This window comes from Lissotriton helveticus, chromosome 4_1 (assembly GCF_964261635.1).
Source record: "Lissotriton helveticus chromosome 4_1, aLisHel1.1, whole genome shotgun sequence".
Classification (NCBI taxonomy): domain Eukaryota; kingdom Metazoa; phylum Chordata; class Amphibia; order Caudata; family Salamandridae; genus Lissotriton; species Lissotriton helveticus.
Window position 1 is genome coordinate 417216353 of NC_136063.1, and position 20871 is coordinate 417237223.

At 47.3% G+C, this 20871-nt stretch overlaps 1 protein-coding gene and 1 long non-coding RNA gene across 3 annotated transcripts in view; one reads left to right on the forward strand and one right to left on the reverse strand.

Moving 5' to 3' along the window:
- RGS22 (regulator of G protein signaling 22) overlaps positions 1-20871 on the forward strand; it is a 1652097-nt gene that overhangs the window by 309737 nt on the left and 1321489 nt on the right. For both annotated transcript variants that reach the window (XM_078686958.1, XM_078686959.1), the window contains exon 6: positions 7012-7177. In XM_078686958.1, the coding sequence (XP_078543084.1) occupies positions 7012-7177 (166 nt within the window). The remainder of the gene's footprint in view (positions 1-7011; positions 7178-20871) is intronic.
- The window catches only part of LOC144828619 (uncharacterized), a 389822-nt gene that overhangs the window by 190692 nt on the left and 178259 nt on the right, over positions 1-20871 (reverse strand). The window contains exon 2 of the long non-coding RNA XR_013610497.1: positions 5899-6105. This is a non-coding gene — a long non-coding RNA (uncharacterized LOC144828619). The remainder of the gene's footprint in view (positions 1-5898; positions 6106-20871) is intronic.

Sequence of the window (20871 nt, forward strand, 5' to 3'; positions counted from 1 at the left end):
CCCTTCGGCCTTACCAGCGCCCCACAGGTGTTCACAAAGGTGATGGCGGTGGTCGCAGCTCATCTGCGCAGGTTAGGGGTTTCAGTCTTTCCCTACCTCGACGACTGGTTGTTGAAGGTGGGCTCGCCCCAAACAGTCGTCAGCCACCTCCAGACAACGGCAGACCTCCTGCACCAGCTGGGGTTCTCCCTCAATGTGCCGAAGTCACACCTGTGCCCCTCTCAGAAGCTCCTCTTCATCAGAGCGGTTCTGGACTCAGCGCAGTTTCGGGTTTATCCTCCCGAACAGCGGGTCCGGGATATTCAGGCTCTGATTCCACTCTTTCAGCCTTTATCCCGGGTCTCGGTCAGGTTGATGCTGCGGTTTCTGGGGCTGATGGCCTCCTGCATCCTACTGGTGCATCATGCCAGGTGGCGGATGCGGGCTCTGCAGTGGGATCTGAAGTTTCAATGGGCCCAGCATCAGGGCAACCTGTCCGACCTCGTCCTGATCTCGGAGGGCACTGCGAGACAACTGCAGTGGTGGCTCACGGACCGCGATTGGGTCAGCGGCAGATCCCTCTCCCTTCCCCAACCGGAGCACGTAGTAGTGACGGATGCGTCCCTCCAGGGCTGGGGAGGCCACATGGGAGAGGCGGAGATCAGAGGCCTCTGGTCTCCGGCGGAGGCCCTGCTCCACATCAACCTTTTGGAGTTGCGGGCGATTCGTCTAGCCCTGAAAGCATTCCTCTCCTCTGTCCGGGGGAGTGTAGTGCAGGTGTTCACGGACAACACCACCGCCATGTGGCACTGCAACAAACAGGGCGGGGTGGGGTCGTGGACCCTTTGCCAGGAGGCTCTGCGCATCTGGCAGTGACTGGAACGCCAGGGCGTAACCCTGGTGGCTCAACACCTGGCAGGTTCTCTGAATGCCAGGGCGGACGAGCTCAGCCGTCGGTGCATGATGGATGACGAATGGCGTCTGAACTCTGACGTGGCGCAAGGCCTCTTTCAGCGATGGGGAGAGCCTTGGTTAGATCTATTCGCCACCGAAGAGAACGCGCAATGTCATCAGTTCTGCACGTTGGAATTCCAAGGCGGCACTCGCTCGGAGACTCTTTTCGTCGCGAGTGGAGTTGCGGTCTGTTGTACGCCTTTCCGCCTATACCACTTCTACCCAGAGTGCTGAAGAAGATCAAGCGCGACCGGGCCCAAGTCATCCTTGTGGCTCCAGACTGGGCACGAAGGTACTGGTATCCAGAGCTACTCAGTATGTCAGTCGATCCCCCGGTTCGTCTGCCTCTTCAGGAGGACCTTCTGTCGCAGCAGCAGGGGACGGTCCTCCACCCAAACCTGTCCAGTCTCCACCTCCATGCTTGGAGATTGAGCGGCGACAGTTGAGGCCATTTGACTTGCCTCCTGAAGTCTGTAATGTCATTCTGGCAGCCAGGCGTCCCTCCACAAAGTCGGTATACGCCTGCAGGTGGAACAGATTTGTGGCATGGTGCACAGCAAAGGCTGTGGATCCTCATGCTGCCCCTCTCTCTGAGGTTCTTCTCTTCCTTCTTTCTCTTGCCCAGCAGGGCTCTGCTCTGGGCACTATCAAGGGCTACCTTTCTGCCCTTTCAGCCTTTCTGAGGCTGCCTGATCAACCTGCTTTGTTCAAGTCCCCTATTGTAAATAGATTTCTAAAGGGCATCACACACACGTTCCCTCCTGTTCCGTTTGTGATGCCTCAGTGGGACTTGAACCTTGTTCTTACATTTCTGATGTGCGCTCCCTCTGAGCCACTTCACAACTGTCCTCTCCGCCTTCTTACTCTGAAGACTGCTTTCCCGGTTGCCATCACCTCTGCCAGGAGAGTGAGTGAGCTCCAGGCCCTTTCTTGTACTCCTCCTTTCCTTTCTTTCCATCCGGACAAGGTTGTGTTGCGTACTAAGCCATATTTCCTGCCCAAGGTTGTCACAGCCTTCCACATCGGGCAGTCTATCACCTTGCCAACCTTCTTTCCGCCACCGCACCTCTCTAAAGAGGAAGAGCGGCTCCACCGTTTGGACCCAAAATGTGCGCTCTCATTCTATTTGGATCGCACACGTCAGTTCCGGGTGGATGACCAACTCTTTGTTGGTTACGTGGGCGCTAAGAAGGGGAAAGCGGTGCACGAGAGGACCATCTCCCTGTGGACCATCTTGTGTATCCAGGCATGTTACTCCTTGGCTAAGAAGGAGCCCCCTGTTGGATTGCGGGCTCATTCCACCCGAGCCACGGCGACTACAACTGCCCTGGGCCGGGGAGTGCCCTTACAAGACATCTGTCAGGCAGCTACGTGGACATTGCTGCACACGTTTGCAAGACACTACTGCCTGGACAGCCAAGTCCGGAGCGATGGCTTCTTTGGCCGTTCTGTCCTCCAGGACTTTCTGGTGTGATTATTGGTTCGCAGACCCACCACCGGGGTTGGTATTGCTGGGGTATCTATTCTAAGGTAAGGAATCTATCACTAACGTGTCTCTTTCAGATGCACAAGTTACTACTTGTGTAACGATATATCTGTAAGAGACATTAGTTAGTGATAGATTCCTTACCGACCCACCCATCCTCCCCGTTCTGCGAACCGATATCTAGGGTTAGGGTTACCCCCTTTCAGGGCCCTACTTTCAATGGCACCAGTGTTGGTTTTTAACATGGCTCAGCGCTTCTGGCGTGGAAAAGCTGTGTCTAAGAACTGACGTCAGCACGCGGAGGCGGCGTCTAAGTACTCCGACGACGTCATCACGGTGCCCACGACTCCGACGACGGACGTGGAGCCGCAGACGACGCCTACCGACGCGCAAGGGTACTGCTACGCTAAAAATTTCCGGATCCAGTCTGACGCCTGGGGATATTCTAAGGTAAGGAATCTATCACTAACTAATGTCTCTTACAGATATATCGTTACACAAGTAGTAACTTGTGCATCAGTTAGGTGCTTCCCGGAAAAGGTCTCATCAAGCTTGTTTTCTCGCTGTAGCCACAGGTCTGGCTACTTACCGCAGGAGTCTACTTTTTATGTCCTTGGTACAAGAGAGAGCAGGTGCAGTCCTTCGGGGCTCCTCTCAGGTCACAGACAGTAGGTTCAGTCCTCTTTTGATCTTCTGTAGGTCCAGAAAGTGTTCAGAAATGGATGCCTGGAGGTGCCACATTTATGCTTGGAACCAACTGGTGGGTGTGGTGACTCCCGAACTATGGTAATCCTATTGTCCTCCCACATCTAAAACCATAATACAGTTTGGAGCATGTACCGTACCCATAAGAAATCCAGAGACATGTTAGCTATAAGCAGGATGTATCAGCTACCAGACAGGGGATCCACAAAGATTGTCGAGACTTCCCATTCTCTTATTATATGATATATAACTCAACAGACCTGTCAAGCAGGATTTGACACTGTGGTGTCAAAAAGAGGCCCACGGCCCCAATGCTGCATTTTCTCTGGACTTAAAAGGAATTCTTTCTGTACATTCAAATAAGCCTGTTGTTTGTTCCAGGATGCATTTCACATATTTTTCACAACTATTCAAGACTAATCATTGGCTGAGAGAAGTTGTAGAAATAATACAAATTAGCCTCCAGAAATATCATGCAAGGAAAGGAAACTTTCTAAATGTGATGTTTTATTCATATTTATGAAAAATCCGACTTCACATTGAATTGGATTTTACATAACTATACAAAATTGTTGTTTCACTATTTTTGCAGAAGGTCCCATTCCTGAGAGACAGTATTAGTATTTTAATCTGCACTCTGATTTTCTACATAGTACAGCAAGGCCTGCCACAGTGAAAGTAGCTTTTTGGGCCTTATCACTGTAGGGGCATGGCAATATAAATTTTCTACATGTCCCATTTTAAATACCAGGCACCCTACCATGTGAAATACGATGCTTACATAGAGATGATTTATTAATATTTAAAAAGGAGGTTTTCTCCTGTTAAAAAAAGTCATTTTGACAGCTCAGGCCGCAGGTTTAAAACTGCAGCAGTCTCGCTAAAATGGTGGGCCTGAAGCCATGTTTACACTGCCATTATAGTGGAGGGCACAATATGTACTGCATCCCACTAGTGGGATTTAACTTCTAGGCCCTGTGTACACCTCGTCCCATATACAAGGGACTTAGGTAAGTTAATGAAACCAATTAGCAATATGCCAATTCAACCATGTTTAAATGGGCTTCACAGGCACTTTACAACTAGTTAGCAGGGCAACAGTGCATGTCATTCTAAATCCAGCGTGAAAATAGGGTCCTGTAAAAGTTGAAAAATCCCAGGTGATCTTGCAGAAAGGGCAGATTTCCTACACTCACCATCTTTAATCCATGCATGGCGTCCCAGTCCAATATCTTTGACAGTTACAAAAAGTGGGTGAAAAGACTAAATACATTTCAGTGTAACTAGTGATCCTGGCAATTGTCAAGATATCATAGCCTTCCTATCTCAAGTACAAAGTTTGATACAGTAAAACTTCCTCTTTCTTTGTGCCGCCAAGACAGGTTTTGCTACTGGGCACAGACATCCCAGCAATATAAAGAGAACCTGGCTTGGCAGTTCGGGCTGAACTGCTCCCATTGGAGCAGGGTCAAGACTGCTTTGCACGTAGCTTGATCCAAACTGAGATGGCATAGTGAGCTAAAGAACAATGGGTTGGAGTGCTACCCTGAGCTATTGCCAGTGATTAGAATTATTGCAAGCAGCCTCTCATCACCTTTTGTGTATTTCATGTACTTCCCTAAATGGCATGGTTATGTCCAGACGTGGGTCCAATGCTCACTGTGTCACTGAAACTAAGCTGCTACCCATCTGATGAGCCCATAACTAGGGCGAAACCAGTCCTTGGTTGCTTGTGTTCCGGTTCTGGGAGGATCTGCCTTGGCAGTTCAGACAGGACTGTTTACATTGGAGCAGGGTCAAGAATGATTTGCATGTAGCTGGGTCTGAACTGAGGTGGCAAGGTGAACAAAAGAAAGATAGGTTGGAGTGCTACCCCGAGCTATTGCCAGTAGTTAGACTTATTGCAGCCTTCCATCACCCTGTGTGTATTTCACCCCAGCAATACTCACAATTGAATTCCCATTCTGTCTGGTCTCTCCATCAGTCCTTTATTCAAAGGTGTGTGGCCTGGCCATCAATCTTGACTTTTGCCTTTTCAGGTGAACAACATTATCAAAAATGCCTTTTACCAACTGTGGGTACTCTGTGGAATCTTACCTTTACTACTTCTCTCTTAAAGGCTGGGTGTGCTGAAGGATTTTATGGTAGTAAAAGAGTGCTGGGCCTTAAAACGTAATCTCTTAGTCAAGTCGTTACATATTTTTACCCATTGGATGTATGGTCCTTTGTTAGTTGACGTGAAGTGTTGAAAGGGAGAAGGCATCAACAATACATTTCTAACTTGTGAAGCCAATGTGACTCCACAATAAGGACCAATAATCACTAAATGTGGTTAAATGGTTTTATTTTGGATTACCAGTCAACCCTCAAGTAAGTTCAATAAATGTGGAAATACAATAGGTAAACTGACATAGCTCAATAGATTGAGGCAAAATAGAATGAGATACTGAATTGTGATAACCACAACTATAAAGAAGCAGATAAAGGCGAACAGATGTTCCATAAGGAAACTTACCTTCTGTCTTATAAACATAAGTCAAATATCAGGTCGCCTATTAAGGGTCTATATTTCAAGAGGATAGAAGGTGTCAGCATGATCAGACTTTAGTAGAAGTTTTGGAGAAAGAAATAAGTGTTTAGCATGAATCTTTACACTTGCAAGAATAAGCCAAGCAGAGAGGTCTGTACTGCTCAAAGTATAAAGGGAAACTCTCTAACATTCAAATGTGAGAACACCGATTTAAAAGTAACAAGAGATTCAGAAACGTCCTTACCGCCTTCACACCACCAGGAACCAATCAAATCATTATTCAAGTGCATCTGCAACATCCCTTTGGTTCCCATCGCATCAGTCTGGGACTGTAGTTCTCAACCTTAAACATCTCTCCGTCCTAGTAGATGATGAATATAAGGCCTCTTGTGACAATTAATTTTCCATGTTTACTGCTAAGTTCTTCCCTCCCGGCCTTGCTATCAGCAGTCTAATACAAAGAAGAAACATGATAATTCACCTGCCAAGAAAGAGAGAATTTGCTGGCAATGCCAAATGCATTTCAATTTAGGCTAATTTAAGCTAAGCATTTAATATGCATTACGGTTTCGTGGTTCTACATGCACATGTGTAAGTTGAGGAATAAATGTAAAACGTGAGTAAAATAGTACGTTCACATATGCAAATATAACTTGAAATATTAGTGAAATAACATGAATAAAGAATATGTGCTTATATGTTTATACTGAACATTAATGCATACATCTCTAATCTCTACTATGATTACATTTCATAAATGCATTTAAATGTTTCACACATGTTAATGACATTAAGGCACAGAGTGAATATAATGTCAAATGCACGTATGTAATTGTATTTCTGTAAGGGTAAAGTCTAAATTGCACTGCTCCAGTAGCAAACCCTGTGGTACCTCCAGGCCACATATGGTAGGTAATATAGACCATCTCTGTCAATTCAAATCTAAAACCCTGCAGCAGTTACCATTTTGTTCGTGTCTTTACCTGCAGATTTAGTATTCAGTGAGTGGATGGAAATTGGAAATGATGTGTGGTCACTTTAGTATTGTGTGCTTACCTCCATTATCATGTACTTGGTTACCACCATCAACTTGCTGGTGGTAATGTCTACTGTATTTTCTTTCTGCTGTTGTTGTTTCACCATGTTAGTTATCCATAAAACTATGTCAAATACAAGTTTTTCTACAAAAATTTGTAAATCTGTGCAAACGTTAAAATACACAGAAATGGTGTTTTTGCTCATTGCATCTTTTTTTAGCAGGTGCATTGTACAGGACTCTCGTAGTATGCAAATGAAACAACTAAAAGAACAATGAGGGGAAACCTAATTTTCATTTTATCAAATATTTGACCCACAGGCTAGCCAAGCTGATGTCACAAGTGAAATTGAGTAATGCGGGTGCAGCAGTATTTGTCGACCCAAGGTACGAACCTTGGCTTATTACAAAAGAACTACCTCCAACCCTGGCAAAAGAGGATGACAATGAAGCCCTGATGAAGAAGTTCTTCGTCAATCTTGGCCAGGTAACCGCTGTAAAGAATACTCATACTAAAACTGCTTTGAATCCCACTCCTTAAATTTGTAGAACTCTTCCTATGGTACCAAATCCTAGCACCAATTATATAACATGTTGCATTTCAATAAACCATGCACAGCAAGTCACTCCAAGAGCCAGAAATAATGAATGTAGAACATCCCAATCCTTTCCAACAGAAACGGTACAGACAGATGAGTATAACTATAGATATCTGTGCATGAATCTCTTTACTAAGAAATTCTCTATATGCCTATCAACTCTGCTACTCATATCCTCTGTCCCTGACCTATCGCCATGCTTAGTACTTTCTTTACTGTGGGTGGTCCGTGATAAAGACTATTTTTTAAATTAGTTTTTACATTATATTCCCAACCATGAAGCATGGAGTGAAGATTGCTTCCAGCAGGGGCGTGGCCAGTAGCATGGCCGGGTGGCCGTGTTCTCCGCGAGCTCCGCTGGCCCCGATTCAAATCTTTTTCCTCCTAGCCTTTAATTAAACGTACCTGTGCCTGACGAGGTTGTGCAAGCGGAGGTGTGCCCGACTGGGAGTTTCGAGGCTCCTCTACGGTTGGAATTGGAGCTTTTGTCGGTGCGGTAGTCGTCGAGCAGCTCCTAAGATGGCGGCCGGGGCGGATCAGGGGAGGCTCTGAGCCAGTGCGACGGAGCCTTCGCCCGGCGTGCCTGTGGTGGTGCTGGACGCAGACATGCCAACCCTCCCGATTCAGGCGTGAGACTACCGATTTGAAGGCTAGTCTCCCGCCTCCCGATTCCTACAAGCAAAAACCCGATTCCTTGGGGGTTTCAGCTGACAGGGCTTGGTATTGTGTAAAGTGCTAATTCTTCCAGCAAAGAGTGGCAATGCAGGGGCTCTCGAAGGGGTGAAAAACCAACAAAACGTCATTATCCAGGGAATGGTCTTTTAAAGACGTGTGAAGTACTGGGGCGGGGGAGCTTCGTGTGTGCAGGGGAAGCTGTTTCAGCCCGGGCTGCCACAAGGTGGGGTGGGGTGTGGTGCATACACTGCCAGCAATCTGCCAGTGGCAAGTGTACATTATGCTCCATGCTTCTGAAAGGTAAGAAAAAAACGTGCATTTGCGTTTCAAATGTCTGATCCTGCAGCAGCACACTTCCAAAGCCCATACATGCCAGTAACCCGATTCAAGGCCCCATTCTCCCGATTTTTTTTTTAAATCTCTCACTTTGCTCTTCTGAAATGTTGGCATGTATGTGGACGGCTGGAGATCGTAATCCGGGGGGCGGATGCCGAGTCCCGCTTTGCCCCCCCCCCCCTACAGTGGTGGTGTCTGTTCGCGCTTTGGGAACGCCTGCCGCTGCTGCCGAGGGTCCGTTGAGCTTGAGGAGGCGGGGGCCCGGGGAGGAGAGTATGCCTATTACAAGAAGTACAGTGAAGCCCGATGACTGAGAGGACTGCTGCGACGACTTGAGGGTGAGGACGGGAGCCTCTGCGGGGCAGTTTCTGAACCCTGGTGTACTGGCACGGGACACCACATGAATTGTCAGTGAGTGGGGCATTTTCAGCAAGCGTGAGCTGCTTGGATACGATAGGAGACAGTGGCATTGTGCGCCACCCTGCTCCTTCTGAACAGCGATGTACCCGGAGGCTTTCCGTTTGGACTTCCTCTCTAGGGCTGGTGAAGAGGCGGGGGCCTGAAGCAGACGGCGATCTGCACCGGCACATGGACGAACCCTCTGCTTTCTACAGCAGTTTGTGCAGTCTGCAGATATCGGCGGAGGGGAGGCCCTGTTAATGGGCGTGCTGCTTCCTGTGTCCTCCGCCTCCAGCTCGGCTACATCGTAGGGGCCCGAGTTTCCCTGTGGCACGTTGGAACTAGCCTGAGGCATCAGTACCTGGCGTGCCCGGCTGTTGACCTCCTGGCTCCTTGGACAGAAGGTGAGAGGGACACAGCTGCGCCGCTTTTCAACGCTGGGGATCCCAGGTGTGAGAAAGCCTGCTCTTCCGGTCTCCGGATATACTGTGTGAGAGGCACCGGTGGTCCATTTCGCTGAAGGTCCATATCTTGAGAGGTGTTGCTTACATCCCCCTCACTGGGTCGCTTATTGTGCCGGGCGTGGGAGGGTAGCCCGGCTGGAACCTTCTGCGCCATTGTGGTCCTGACGTCTGTGTGCTGCGAGGCGGGGTCCCCGTTCCATCGCTCCCCCTTCTGGGAGTCTCACCTAAGGGGTGCTGGCGCTGGTCTACACACTGTTCAGCCATGATGGCAAAAGATAAGGACTCCAGGACGGCCAGAGAGGGGAAGATGGACCTATACACGAAAGTTCTTCCTGCGCCCGCCGAGGCGGAGGGGGGCACGGCCCCCCCTCCGGACACGGAGGAGATCCTACACTCGATCCTTGCCTCTAGGGAGAGCCTCGAAGGCAAGTTGGCGGAGGTGCAGATGGAGGTCTCTTTTCTGAGATAAGACTTGTGCAAGGTCTCTGAGCGAGTGACCGAAGATGAATAACGTGTCTCAGAGTTCGAGGATACCTCGCGGACCATGCGTAAAGACATAAAAGATCTTCAGGCTGCAATTAAGGAGGTGATCTGGAGAGTCGATGCCGCTGAAAACAGGGCCCGCAAAAATAATCTGCGATTCATAGGCTTTTTCCGGAAAAGCGTACGGACATTTTCTCATGACTTTACTTAAGGATGGCCTTCCTGTGGTGCAATTCTCCTCCTGCTTTGTTCTAGAAAGGGCGCATAGGATGCCTGGGGTTAGGCTGCAGCCAGGGCCCCCTCCCCCAGCAGTTGATAGCTCGATTCTTGAACTTTCAGGACAGGGATCTGATAGGGTGAGATCAAATACGAGAACACGAGAGTGATGGTGTTCCCTGATTATTCGTGTGACGCTCAAAAACAATGGCGCACCTTCGATCCCATCAAAGTGAAACTTTGTGCCCTTGGGATCCAGTATATGCTGCTGTTCCCGGCCAAAAGTTATTTCCAGGATACCACGCATTTTTTTCCAGACACCGGAGGATGTGTGGTCCTGGATTGAGGAACGGCCTCAGCTACGACGTGGGACGTGGGACGCCTTCTCCTATTCCCCTGTCCGCTTCCAAGCAACCAAGCCCTGGCTAGGAGAGGCCCAAAGCGAAGAGGCGGAGGCGAACGATCAAGCGCCGCACATCAGTTAGGAATAAACCGGGGAGATCTCTAAGGCCCAGAAACCAAAAAGCCCCCATGTCGGACTCAGACGATGACACAGCCCTGGAATGTGCATCAAGAACTTCTTTGAGATCCAGCGGCCAAGGAGACTCTGATTAATCAGAGATCCTTGATTCCCGGACTTCGGACGCTGCACACCCTCTTCTGGAGACTAATCAGCAGTTGGAGGCCTCGGACTTGGATCCCCCTGGTGGGGATCCTTGCTCGCTGCAGCATCCAAACAATTGCGAGGAGGAATGAAGCAGTGGGGCCGGACGCCCTCATAGAGACGCTGTATTGTCCCTGAGACATAGAGGACATTTGCAACATTTGCTGTGAGGAAGAAAAGTATAGAGCGGGTTGTTTTTTCTGTAGTGCTATATAGTTGAGTGGGTGGGGGAGGAGGGGTGGTCTACAGATCTCTGGGTGGTTTACCAGCACCAGTGTTGTCCTGTTGACAAGTTTGGTGGTGGTGGGGGTGCTTGCAGAGTGTGGGGAGGGGGGCATGGTGGACGTTGTTAATTATTTTGGATTACGTGTTCGGGTGATGGTTTTTGTTTTTTTTTGTTTTGGAAAGTTGCACACATACTGACATTGAAGCAAGGTGGCAAAACAATAAGATGGCAGACATCATGATATTGCAGAAACCACAGCAGTGGGGAGGGAGAAGAGGACTCGCTGATGGGTTGGACATAGTGCACCACTGAGATGGCTACACCTAATCCAGGAATGTAATCAGTCCTCTCTGGAATGTGAATGAGATGGGGAATAAGGTTAAGAGAGGACCAGTGACCGCATATTTAAAAGATTGAAACCAGATGTATCTCCTACAAGAGACACACTTAAAAGTCACTCGGTGGTTCTTAGGTCGAGGTGCATATAAAACATTGGCCCACGCTGGATTCTCCACTGGGGCAAGGGGTGTAGCAATACTCCTCAGGAAAACCCACCCTTCATACTATAACGCACTTGGACAGATCCCAACGGCACATATGTAGCGATCAAAGGATTGTGGAACAGAAGACACATCTCTTTTATTAGTGTATACACACCACCCAAGCTCCAAAGGTAAACAATGGAGAAGCTTGCAGCAATTTTATTGGAGGCGGGCTCCGACACACACATTATTGGGGGCGACTTTAATGACGTGATGGACTCCACAAGTGACCGTACGACTGTCCACACGGGGAATCCCAAAGAGACGCCCTTCAAACTGTTTGCAGATCCATTAACCCTCACAGACATATGGCGTAGGCGGCATCCCCAAACTAGAGCTTATTCTTTTTATTCAGGAGCACACAAAGCCTTTTCAAGGATAGATTACATATTTGCCCCAGTGGACGGACTAGGGGCTCACTGTGGGTACCCTTACACAATAACAGAACGGGGAATGGAAACCGAACCCATGGGAACTCAACGACCCTCAGCTTGCTAGGGAACTCAGGGTAGAAACGAAGTTGTATTTTAGAGAGAATGTGGGGTCGGTGGACTCGCCCATTACACTATGGGAGGCATACAAATCAAATCAAAGTTTCTTTATTCGACTGACAGAGGAGCAGTCATAAAAGCACATAATACAGTAATATACAGTTCAATCATAGAAAAGAATTATCTTCCATGACCACATATAAAAAAAAAAAAAAAAAAGTAATAAGCAATTTTGCGAGAGAAAGACACAATACAGTAGACCCATATACAGTTACTTAATCAAGACAAACTTGGATCTGTAATGTAATTCAGTTTGGAGTCATCCTTCCATGCTTAATCTATACTTCAAGGCTGTTTTTAAAAACTTGCAGATAAAAAAAGTACTGTCTTCATGCAACATTTGAAGATATAGAAGTGCAGGCTTAATTTGTATAAAATTCATCTTTTTAAGCAACGGTTTTAAAAACATATTGCGTGGACTTGAGTAATAAGAACATAGAAATAAAAAGTGAGCCAGGTCTTGCGGAGACATGTTGTCGCAGCCGCAAGCTGGCAACACTTGACCTCTATGGGCTCCACTTGGCACAGCTAAGAGTAGATGGTAGAGATCAAATCGAAATCTGCTCAGCAGGAAGCGTTCATATCTGGATATATTCCACGATAAATAAGGTTCAGAAAACACACAGGTCTTTGTTAGTGCGTGGCTCCTTACGCTGGACTTTTTAAACTCAGTTTCTTCCCTGTCGAGTTGTCGTTTCAGATAAAAAGTGTTTTTTACGAAATTGACATCTTGCTTAGTAGTATTCTGGGGTGTTACGTAAAGATCTAATCTGCCCAGATCTTTACAGCAATTTCGAATGTATTTCAGCCAGGGTAACTTGAGTTGTCCTTCCCAAGTAAGGGCTTCAGCTAGGATGTTATGAGTCAATGGAATAGATGTATTTCGCCAACAGCTTAACCAACAGAGCAAAGGATTTACAGCGATTTTATCAGCTAAATATGGGGTGCCCAGTTCCTCGTGTACGGAGAAATTTGCGGTACTCTTTGGCAAGCTCATGACCTGTTTCAGAAAGTTATTTTCAAGAGTTACTAGGGTATCAACCGGTAAGAACCCCCACAGTTCACTTCTGTAACTTGCCACCGCAACACTTTTTGCCTGATAGAGCTTCAATATGGCGGACACTGGAGTGTTACCCAATTTTCGAGCAAAATCCATTATACCAGAGTTGGTCCTCAATATTTCGCCTTTCTTTTTTGTTATGGCAGGGCCCCATCTGAGTTTGTGGTCAAACAGTACTCCCAAATACGAAAAAGTTTTTGTTAGTGGTATGTTTTCCCCATTAAGTGAGAAGGGGTATTGTTTTTTGGGAGTTAATCCAACCGTCATGATAAAAGATTTGGAATTGTTAATATTTAGGCCACGTGAGGACATGAATTGAAAAAAAGAAACCAGTAATTTTTGGAGTCTGAGTGCGGTTCTGGATAAAAGAACGGCGTCGTCCGCGTACAACAGGACCGGTACGCCTGTTTTCCCAATTCGAGGGTAATCCGTGTCTGTTTTTACCAGGTGATCTTCAAGTCCATTTATATATAAATTAAAAAGAAAAGGTGCTAAAATACAGCCCTGTCTGACCCCTCGGTTAACATTAAAATCTCTCGTTACTTTCATATCTCTTGTAAAACGCACATTTGCACGGGTGTCGTTGTGTAAGTCAGCCAGAAAGTTGATCAAGTTATTTTCTACGCCCATATTTTGCAGGACTTCCCATAATTTGCTCCTATCGACACAGTTAAACGCCGAGGAAAGGTCCATAAAGGCCATATACAAAGTTCCCTCTCTTGCTTGGGTGTATTTACCACTTATTAGATATAGATTCAGACACTGTGTAGTTGTTGCATGACCTGGTCGGAATCCATACTGTGCAGGGGTCATTATGTTGTGTTGTTTGGCCCATGCGTTCAGTCTCTTTAGTAGAATCCCACCCACTACCTTCGCAACGGAGTTTATCAGGGAGATTGGTCTGTAGCAGGCCGCTTTTGTTCTGTCCCCCTTTTTGTAAACAGGGACGATAGTAGATGCTCCCCAAGATTTAGGAGCCCCCACTTCGACCCCGGCATTGATGACAGATGTGAGAATGGGAGCCCATAAGGTGATATTGGATTTGAATAGGTCAGGTGGAAGACCATCGGGGCCCGGGGCTTTGTTACTGGAGAGACCAAGTATCCCTAGTTCAATTTCTTTAGTTGAAAAGTGTAGCGGGCTGCTCTCAGGGAGATGAAATGGTTCTGAGGACTGTGGGGCATCGCTCTTGAAGATAGCTCCAAAGTGAGTGATCCATTCATCCTCCGGTATAACTGTACCGAGACTCTCATCATTTGGGTCACCAAAAAGTGGTCTATTTATTATACTCCAGAATTTTGAACTGTTGCCCAAGGTAGAGGGGTCGAGCAAAGATTCCCATGTTTTAGTTTTAATTGACTTTTTGCGTGAGGCAAGGGCATTTTTGTAGTCTGCTCGAAGGGCCTTAATAAGTGCAGAGTCTCTCGGTTTGTTTTTAAGAGCAGCTTTTAATTTGCGGTTTGCAGAAGAACAAGCATGGTCAAACCAGCGGGGGTGTTGAGTAGTAGATCCCTTGGTTGTTACCGTCAATAGTTGTTCTATTCTTTTGGACACTACAGCAAAGGCGGATAAAATAGATTCTGGAGGTGCAGAATTTGTAGCACAGAGCTTAAGTTCATGTTCGCAGTGTAAAGCAACGGCCTCATACAATTTGTCGCTGTTTACCAGGTTCCATTTTAAGCGGCGGTTATTATTAACCAGCTTAAGTGTCCCAGGGTCCTCAATATTTTTATGGAGCACTGAGGGGCCGCATTGCAGTTCAAGGAGCAAAGGATTGTGATCACTATAAATGCTTTCAAGAATGTCAAAGTTTAAAACCTGTTGGGCAACTCCAGCAGAAAGGAGAATATGATCTATAAAAGACCCTGACTCCGATCCTTTGTAGGTTGGATCTTTGAAGGAAAAGGAGTCGTCTTTTATAGATAGTGCCATGGTCAAGTTCATAGTATCCATTAGAGTATTTAGTTTGGTTCCACGGTGGCAATGTGTGAAGTGGGGACCTGTTCTGAGTCCACAGCCCAGGGATCCCAAAGTGGTTAAGAGAGGATTACCACAAATGTGTGTGTTAAAGTCACCAAGAAGAATTTTGTCCTGTGGTAGTTTTGAGCCAAATTCATTTAGGTAACTTTCCAGTCTGGTAAGGTTACAATCGTTCGAATTTGCGACAGAGTTATAAAAGTTAATTAGGGTTATAGCTTTCTTACCCCTACTAAGAGTCAGTATCTGCATGTTCCTGTTATCCAGCTGCACTTGGTTAATCTTCATTTTAAGAGACAGACTAGTGAATATTGCCAGGCCCCCCTTTGCTCTGCCGCTTGGGGAGGGTGATGCGGGGACAAAAAAACTTTGATATCCCTCAATGAAGGTGTTGTTATCTATTAGCCATGTTTCTTGGAAGCACAGGATGGTGTAATTTTTAACAAAAACTTCCCACGACGGGTCAATCATTTTTGAGGCCAATCCTGCGACGTTCCAAGACAATATCTTGATTATATTAGGGACATAGTGTACTAAGTTTGAAGCAGGTGTTATAACAGATAGAGAGCACAGATCTAGATTGTCCCTTATCACAGGGTTCGTCCTTGGAGTTGCAGGTGATACATGAGGTTGGCAAACTGTTGGTAAGGGAAAGATGCCTGCCTCGTCCACTAAGAGGGGCTGGGCTTGATTTGCTTTAGGGCTGACTGAGTGTCTTGATTTCGTCGTGAAGATAGTATTGGATGGATTGTCCACTGGGGAATAAGATGTTTTTGGTGGGGTCCTCATATTTTCTACATGGCTGTTTGTTTTCACAGAAAGTGAGACGGGGAACAGGTCAGATGGCAGTCAGTCGACCTCTTCCAGTTGGTCGTGGCTGAGAAGAGCATCGTAACGATTAAATGTAGGAAACCCGTAGTCATTGTATTGTGAGGTGGCATGGTTAAAGGCTCGGTAGTGACCATGCCCATGACGTTCAGCTATTTCTATTGGTTGGTAGTTATGGACTTTATTTCCCCATGAATGAGAATATGGATGTTGGTCTAGGGCCATTGGTGTATCTGGGCGGGGTGGGACAAAGGCCAGCCAGGGTTGATTATTCTGCTGTGTCCTGTAAGATCCTTCTTGGGTATAATTGTAATTTAATTTGTTCCTGTGGGTATCTGAACGGACTGGATAGAAGTAGCTAAGTCCCATGGTTCGAATCAAGCTTTTTGTCCCAGTGGTTCTTCATCCTGCGATAAATTTCGCCGGTCCTAGGTATTTGAAGGTAACCACGATACAGTCACCCTCTGTGGATTTAAAGCGAGTGCCCACCCACTCTACTCATACTACGGGATAGGGCACAAAACATAGCCCACAAAAAACAGAAAGAGGAAGAGGAGATCACTGGGTTGGAATCCCAATTACTGCAGCTCGAATCACAGGCAAGTACGGGCAATGATCCCTCCACGCTACACTGTTTACAACTCCTTAGACAGGAATATTTCACACTGGCCAAGAAAGACGCGCAGCACGCGATACAAGCCATGCATCGGCGCCTGTACGACGTAGGCGACAAGACAGGTAGATTGCTAGCGTGGCTTAGCAAAAAAGAGCTTGACAGTAGATAGGTTTCGCTGATACAGGCGGAGGATGGACGAACTCATCTGACCCCAGTCGCAATAGGCAAAGCTTTTGCAGACTACTACGAGACCTTTTACACGCAACGTGAATTAGCCAAGCTGTCACAGATTCAGGTATATCTTCGGGCAATACAGCTCCCCAAATTAGCATATAGCGAGTCAAAGACATTAGACGATAAGATTACAAAAGAAGATATAATGGCAGCCATTGGCCAGTTGAAAACTGGAAAGGCCCCAGGGCCTAATGGGCTACCTCCGGAATTCTTTAAGCAACATGAGACGCTTTTTGGCCCACATCTCCTCCAATTATACTTGGAGGCGCATAAGATGGGAAGCCTCCCCAGAGACTTGCGGACAGCCACAATCGCAGTAATCCCCAAAAAGGACAGACCACCACAGGCGTGTCGCCCTATCTCTCGCATAAACGTGGAGACTAAGATACTAGCCAGAATATTAGCAAACAGGCTTGGAGCGGTAACTACTGGTCTCATCCATAGAGACCAGTCTGGCTTTATACCCAAAAGGTCGATGAGGCTCAACCCGAGGAGACTGCATAATTGGTTGGAGGTGGTGAACAAAAGAGAAGATACACACCTTTTCCTGTCCCTTGATGCCAAAAAGGCATTTGACACTGTCCCCTGGCCCTTTCTCGTGTCTGTATTGGAAGAGTTTGGTCCGGTATTCAGGCGTTGGATCGCCGGACTCTATGAAAGACCTGTGGCTAGGGTTAGAGTCAACAGGGTAGTGTCCAGGGAATTCCTAATAGGTAGGGGCACTCAGCAGGGTTGTCCATTATCCCCACTGCTTTTTGCTCTGGTGCTGGAACCATTTGCCTGTGTGATCTGAGTGCACCTGGACATAACGGGATTCTAGAGTGGAGAGAATGATGAGACCGACGAACGCATATCCCTATATGCTGATGACATATTAATGTATGCCACATACCTGGAAACGACACTCCCTAAAATCATGGACAGTTGTGAAACATATGGCGCACATGCGGGGTACAAAATCAACTGGGGAAAATCATACTGATACCCAGCAGACAAGAGCGGTGGCTATGCTGTTGGCCCAAGCCAACTCCATTTGGCAAGAGAGGGCATAACATATCTAGGGATCTACGTCACAGTGAGTGCGACAATGGCGCTGGATCACAATCTCTAAAGGGTGCTCAGGGAATTTCGCGCGGACGTGGAGAGATGGAGGACCCTGCCGCTGACATTGCTAGGCGGGCAGCACTGTACAAAATGATAGGGCTCCCATAATTTCTTATTGTACTGTAAAACACCTATCAACTAATACCAGTTGAGGTGTTCAATAAAATTGAGGCCATGTTACGGACATTTCTTTGGGACGGGAGACCGCCGAGGATAGCACTGACGCAATCAATATAACGGCGGTATCTCCCTGCCAGATCTTCGGGTATATTATTGTGCAGCATATCTAGTTGTGAACGAATGGCAACACGTAGAGAGAGATCACACCACAAACGTACTAGAACACACGCAGTTTACCAAGTGCCCACACACGCATTACATATATAGTGGGAGGGGCGCTGTACAGCTCCTGACAGTCGACATGGATTGTTGTAACAGCATGGAAACAGGCTGAATGACAAATTAAATGGGATGGCTGTGTCACAAGCTTTGGGTGGGGAACCGGCTTCAGGAAATCACGAAATTGCGAGGTTTCCGACAGTGGAACCTCTAGGCATTTCACAACATAAGGACATATTATCCAGTATTGGGGTATCTTTCATAGATTCATTTGCCTGAATCATTCCCCGTCGCCGAGGCGGGAGTCCCACGGTAATAAAATATACAAAAGCAGTACCGTAGAATAAATTTGTAGTACGCTGACAAGACTATAGGCCCCAAAAGGCCCAAAACTTAGCAGCCTATCTATCTCATTATATGAAAAGAACTGAAAATAGTTCCAACCAATCAGCTGTCAGCACCCTCTAGAACCTTCCCAGCAGAGGCAGTTCTCCTCAGATTTCCACCGCACGTCGTGTGGAAGGGAGTCTCCCTGAGTGCCTACTCAGTTTTCGACTTTTCTCTTCAGAATGTCTGAGAAGAAAGCCCTTTTCAAGGCCTACAGGACCTGTGATAAAAAGAGGGTCCATGTAGATGATCAGCATAAAGACTGCATCTACTGCCTGCATCCCAATCACATTGTGAAGGATTGCAGGATTTGTCGCACCTTCCCTGCCAAAACCATCAGGAACAGGGAGGCAAGGGTTCTTCTTTGTCTCAAATCATTTTCCACGGATGATGAGGACAGAGCTTCAACATCCAGCAAAAGAGCCAGATCCAGAGATAGCTCTTCTCCTGAGAGGAAAAAACAACACAAATCCTCTTATAGGGCTTCAGAACCCACAAGGAGGTCATCCTCTCCTCTTCTTGAATCTCCATCTTCTCCGCCTTCAGGATCTTCAGCTATAACTGTGAGTAAAGCCCAGGCAAAAACTGTTTCTCTGGTGTCTTCTCACGCAGTCTCTGTGACTTCTACCACCTCAAGCTCTTCTGCTACGGTGTCTACTTCTGCTATTAGGACATTTCTTTAATTTCTTCAAAATCATCGTCAACGACCACTCCATCGACAGTTCCATCGTCGACGAAGTCATCGTCGACAAAAGCCCCGTCGGCGTTGAAATCATCGTCGACGAAGAGCCCGTTGATGACGACTAATCTCGTCGACGAAGAGCCCGTCGACGACTGGATCATCAAAGAAGAGCCCGTCGATGACAGCCTCGTCGACGACAGCCTCGTCGACGAAGAATCCATCGACGACGGCCCCGTCGATGACAGCCCCGTCGATGACAGCCCCGTCGACGAGAAGTCCATCAACAGTACCACCGTCGACGACAATCCCATCGACGATGAGTCCGTCGACGACGAGCTCGTCGACGGCAATTCTGTCAATGAGCCAGCCGTCTTCAGCGCAGCTTAAGACGCCTAAATCAACAAAGAGTCCAGTCATTATCACCACTCCACCTGCAAGACCCTGGCCTACTCTACCTCAAGTGGCTCATGCCTCACCTGTGGCATACACTCATTTCCAGTTGAAGACCTATCATAGGCAGGACTATTCTAATATTTCCCCGCTGCTACCATCGCAGATTTTGGAAACATATGTAGAAGAGGAGGAATCTGATGAGGATGATGGTGACAAAGAAGGTCCCTTTGGGATTGCACGCCATCCATCCGAATTACAAATAAAATGTCAGGAAGAGGATGAAGAAGAGTATATACAGGAGCATTACTATCAAGAAGATTTGTCTACACCTTTCTATAGACAACCATACAGAGCTCCATGTTCGGAGGAGACAAGTCACCTCCCTCCTTCGTTGATTCAGGACTTACAGGCCATGTTGGCAGACTATCGCCAAAGGTTCCCACCTACACCGTCCACCCCGGTTGTACCATCGGTACCAGCGGAAGTACCTATGCCTCCACCACCGCAGCCTTAAGTGTTGCCTAGACACACTGCAGACCCCACAACACAAGAGGATCAGGATACTTCCTCTTCGGATGAAGATGGAAGAGAGGAAGGCGAGTTGCCTAATGACAACACACCTGCGGATCCGTGGGATAACTACATAATACCCATGCCTTTGCCTCCTTTGTCGTAACCCTCAGATTCTCCGCTGGAGGACATTGGCGGCTTTCACAATATCATGCAAAGGGCTGCTACAAGATTTGAACTGCCAGTTACTATTGAGCAGTCGGACTGCTTTCTGCACGACTTTAAAGAGGGGTATAGGATGTTCACCAGGGCCATACCCATTATAGATTTCATTTGGAAGGAAGGTCTTAAGATTATGAAAACACCCGCTTCTATCCGGGCAGTCCTTCCTCGTATTGAGAAGAAGTATAGAGCACCGCCAGAAACTCCATCTTGTTTGGTGGGCCACCCACGTCCGGACTCTGTGATATCCCAAGCTGCTCAACAGAGGTCCAAAAATCCATCCACTTCAATCTCAACGCCACCGGACAAGGAGGGCAGGAGATTGGACCTAATAGGCAAAAAGTTCTCCACCAATGCTGCATCATCCATCAAGGCAGCGAATTCTCTGGCAATTTTGGCACGTTATGACCGCCAGATGTGGTCAGAGTTATCAGAATTTCTGTAGCTGATACCTAAAGATCGCCAGCAGGAAGCACGAAGGAAAGTGCTTGAAGGGGAGAGGGCGGCAAGAGATAATAGACTGCGCACTAGACATCGCAAATACTAACTTTCAAAAGTTAGTGGGTGCTGTGGTTCTCAGACGCCAGGGTTGGCTCAGAGCAACCTCCTTCAGACCGGAGGTGCAGACAAAGATCCTTGACATGGCTTACGATGGGGACTCGCTGTTCGGTAAG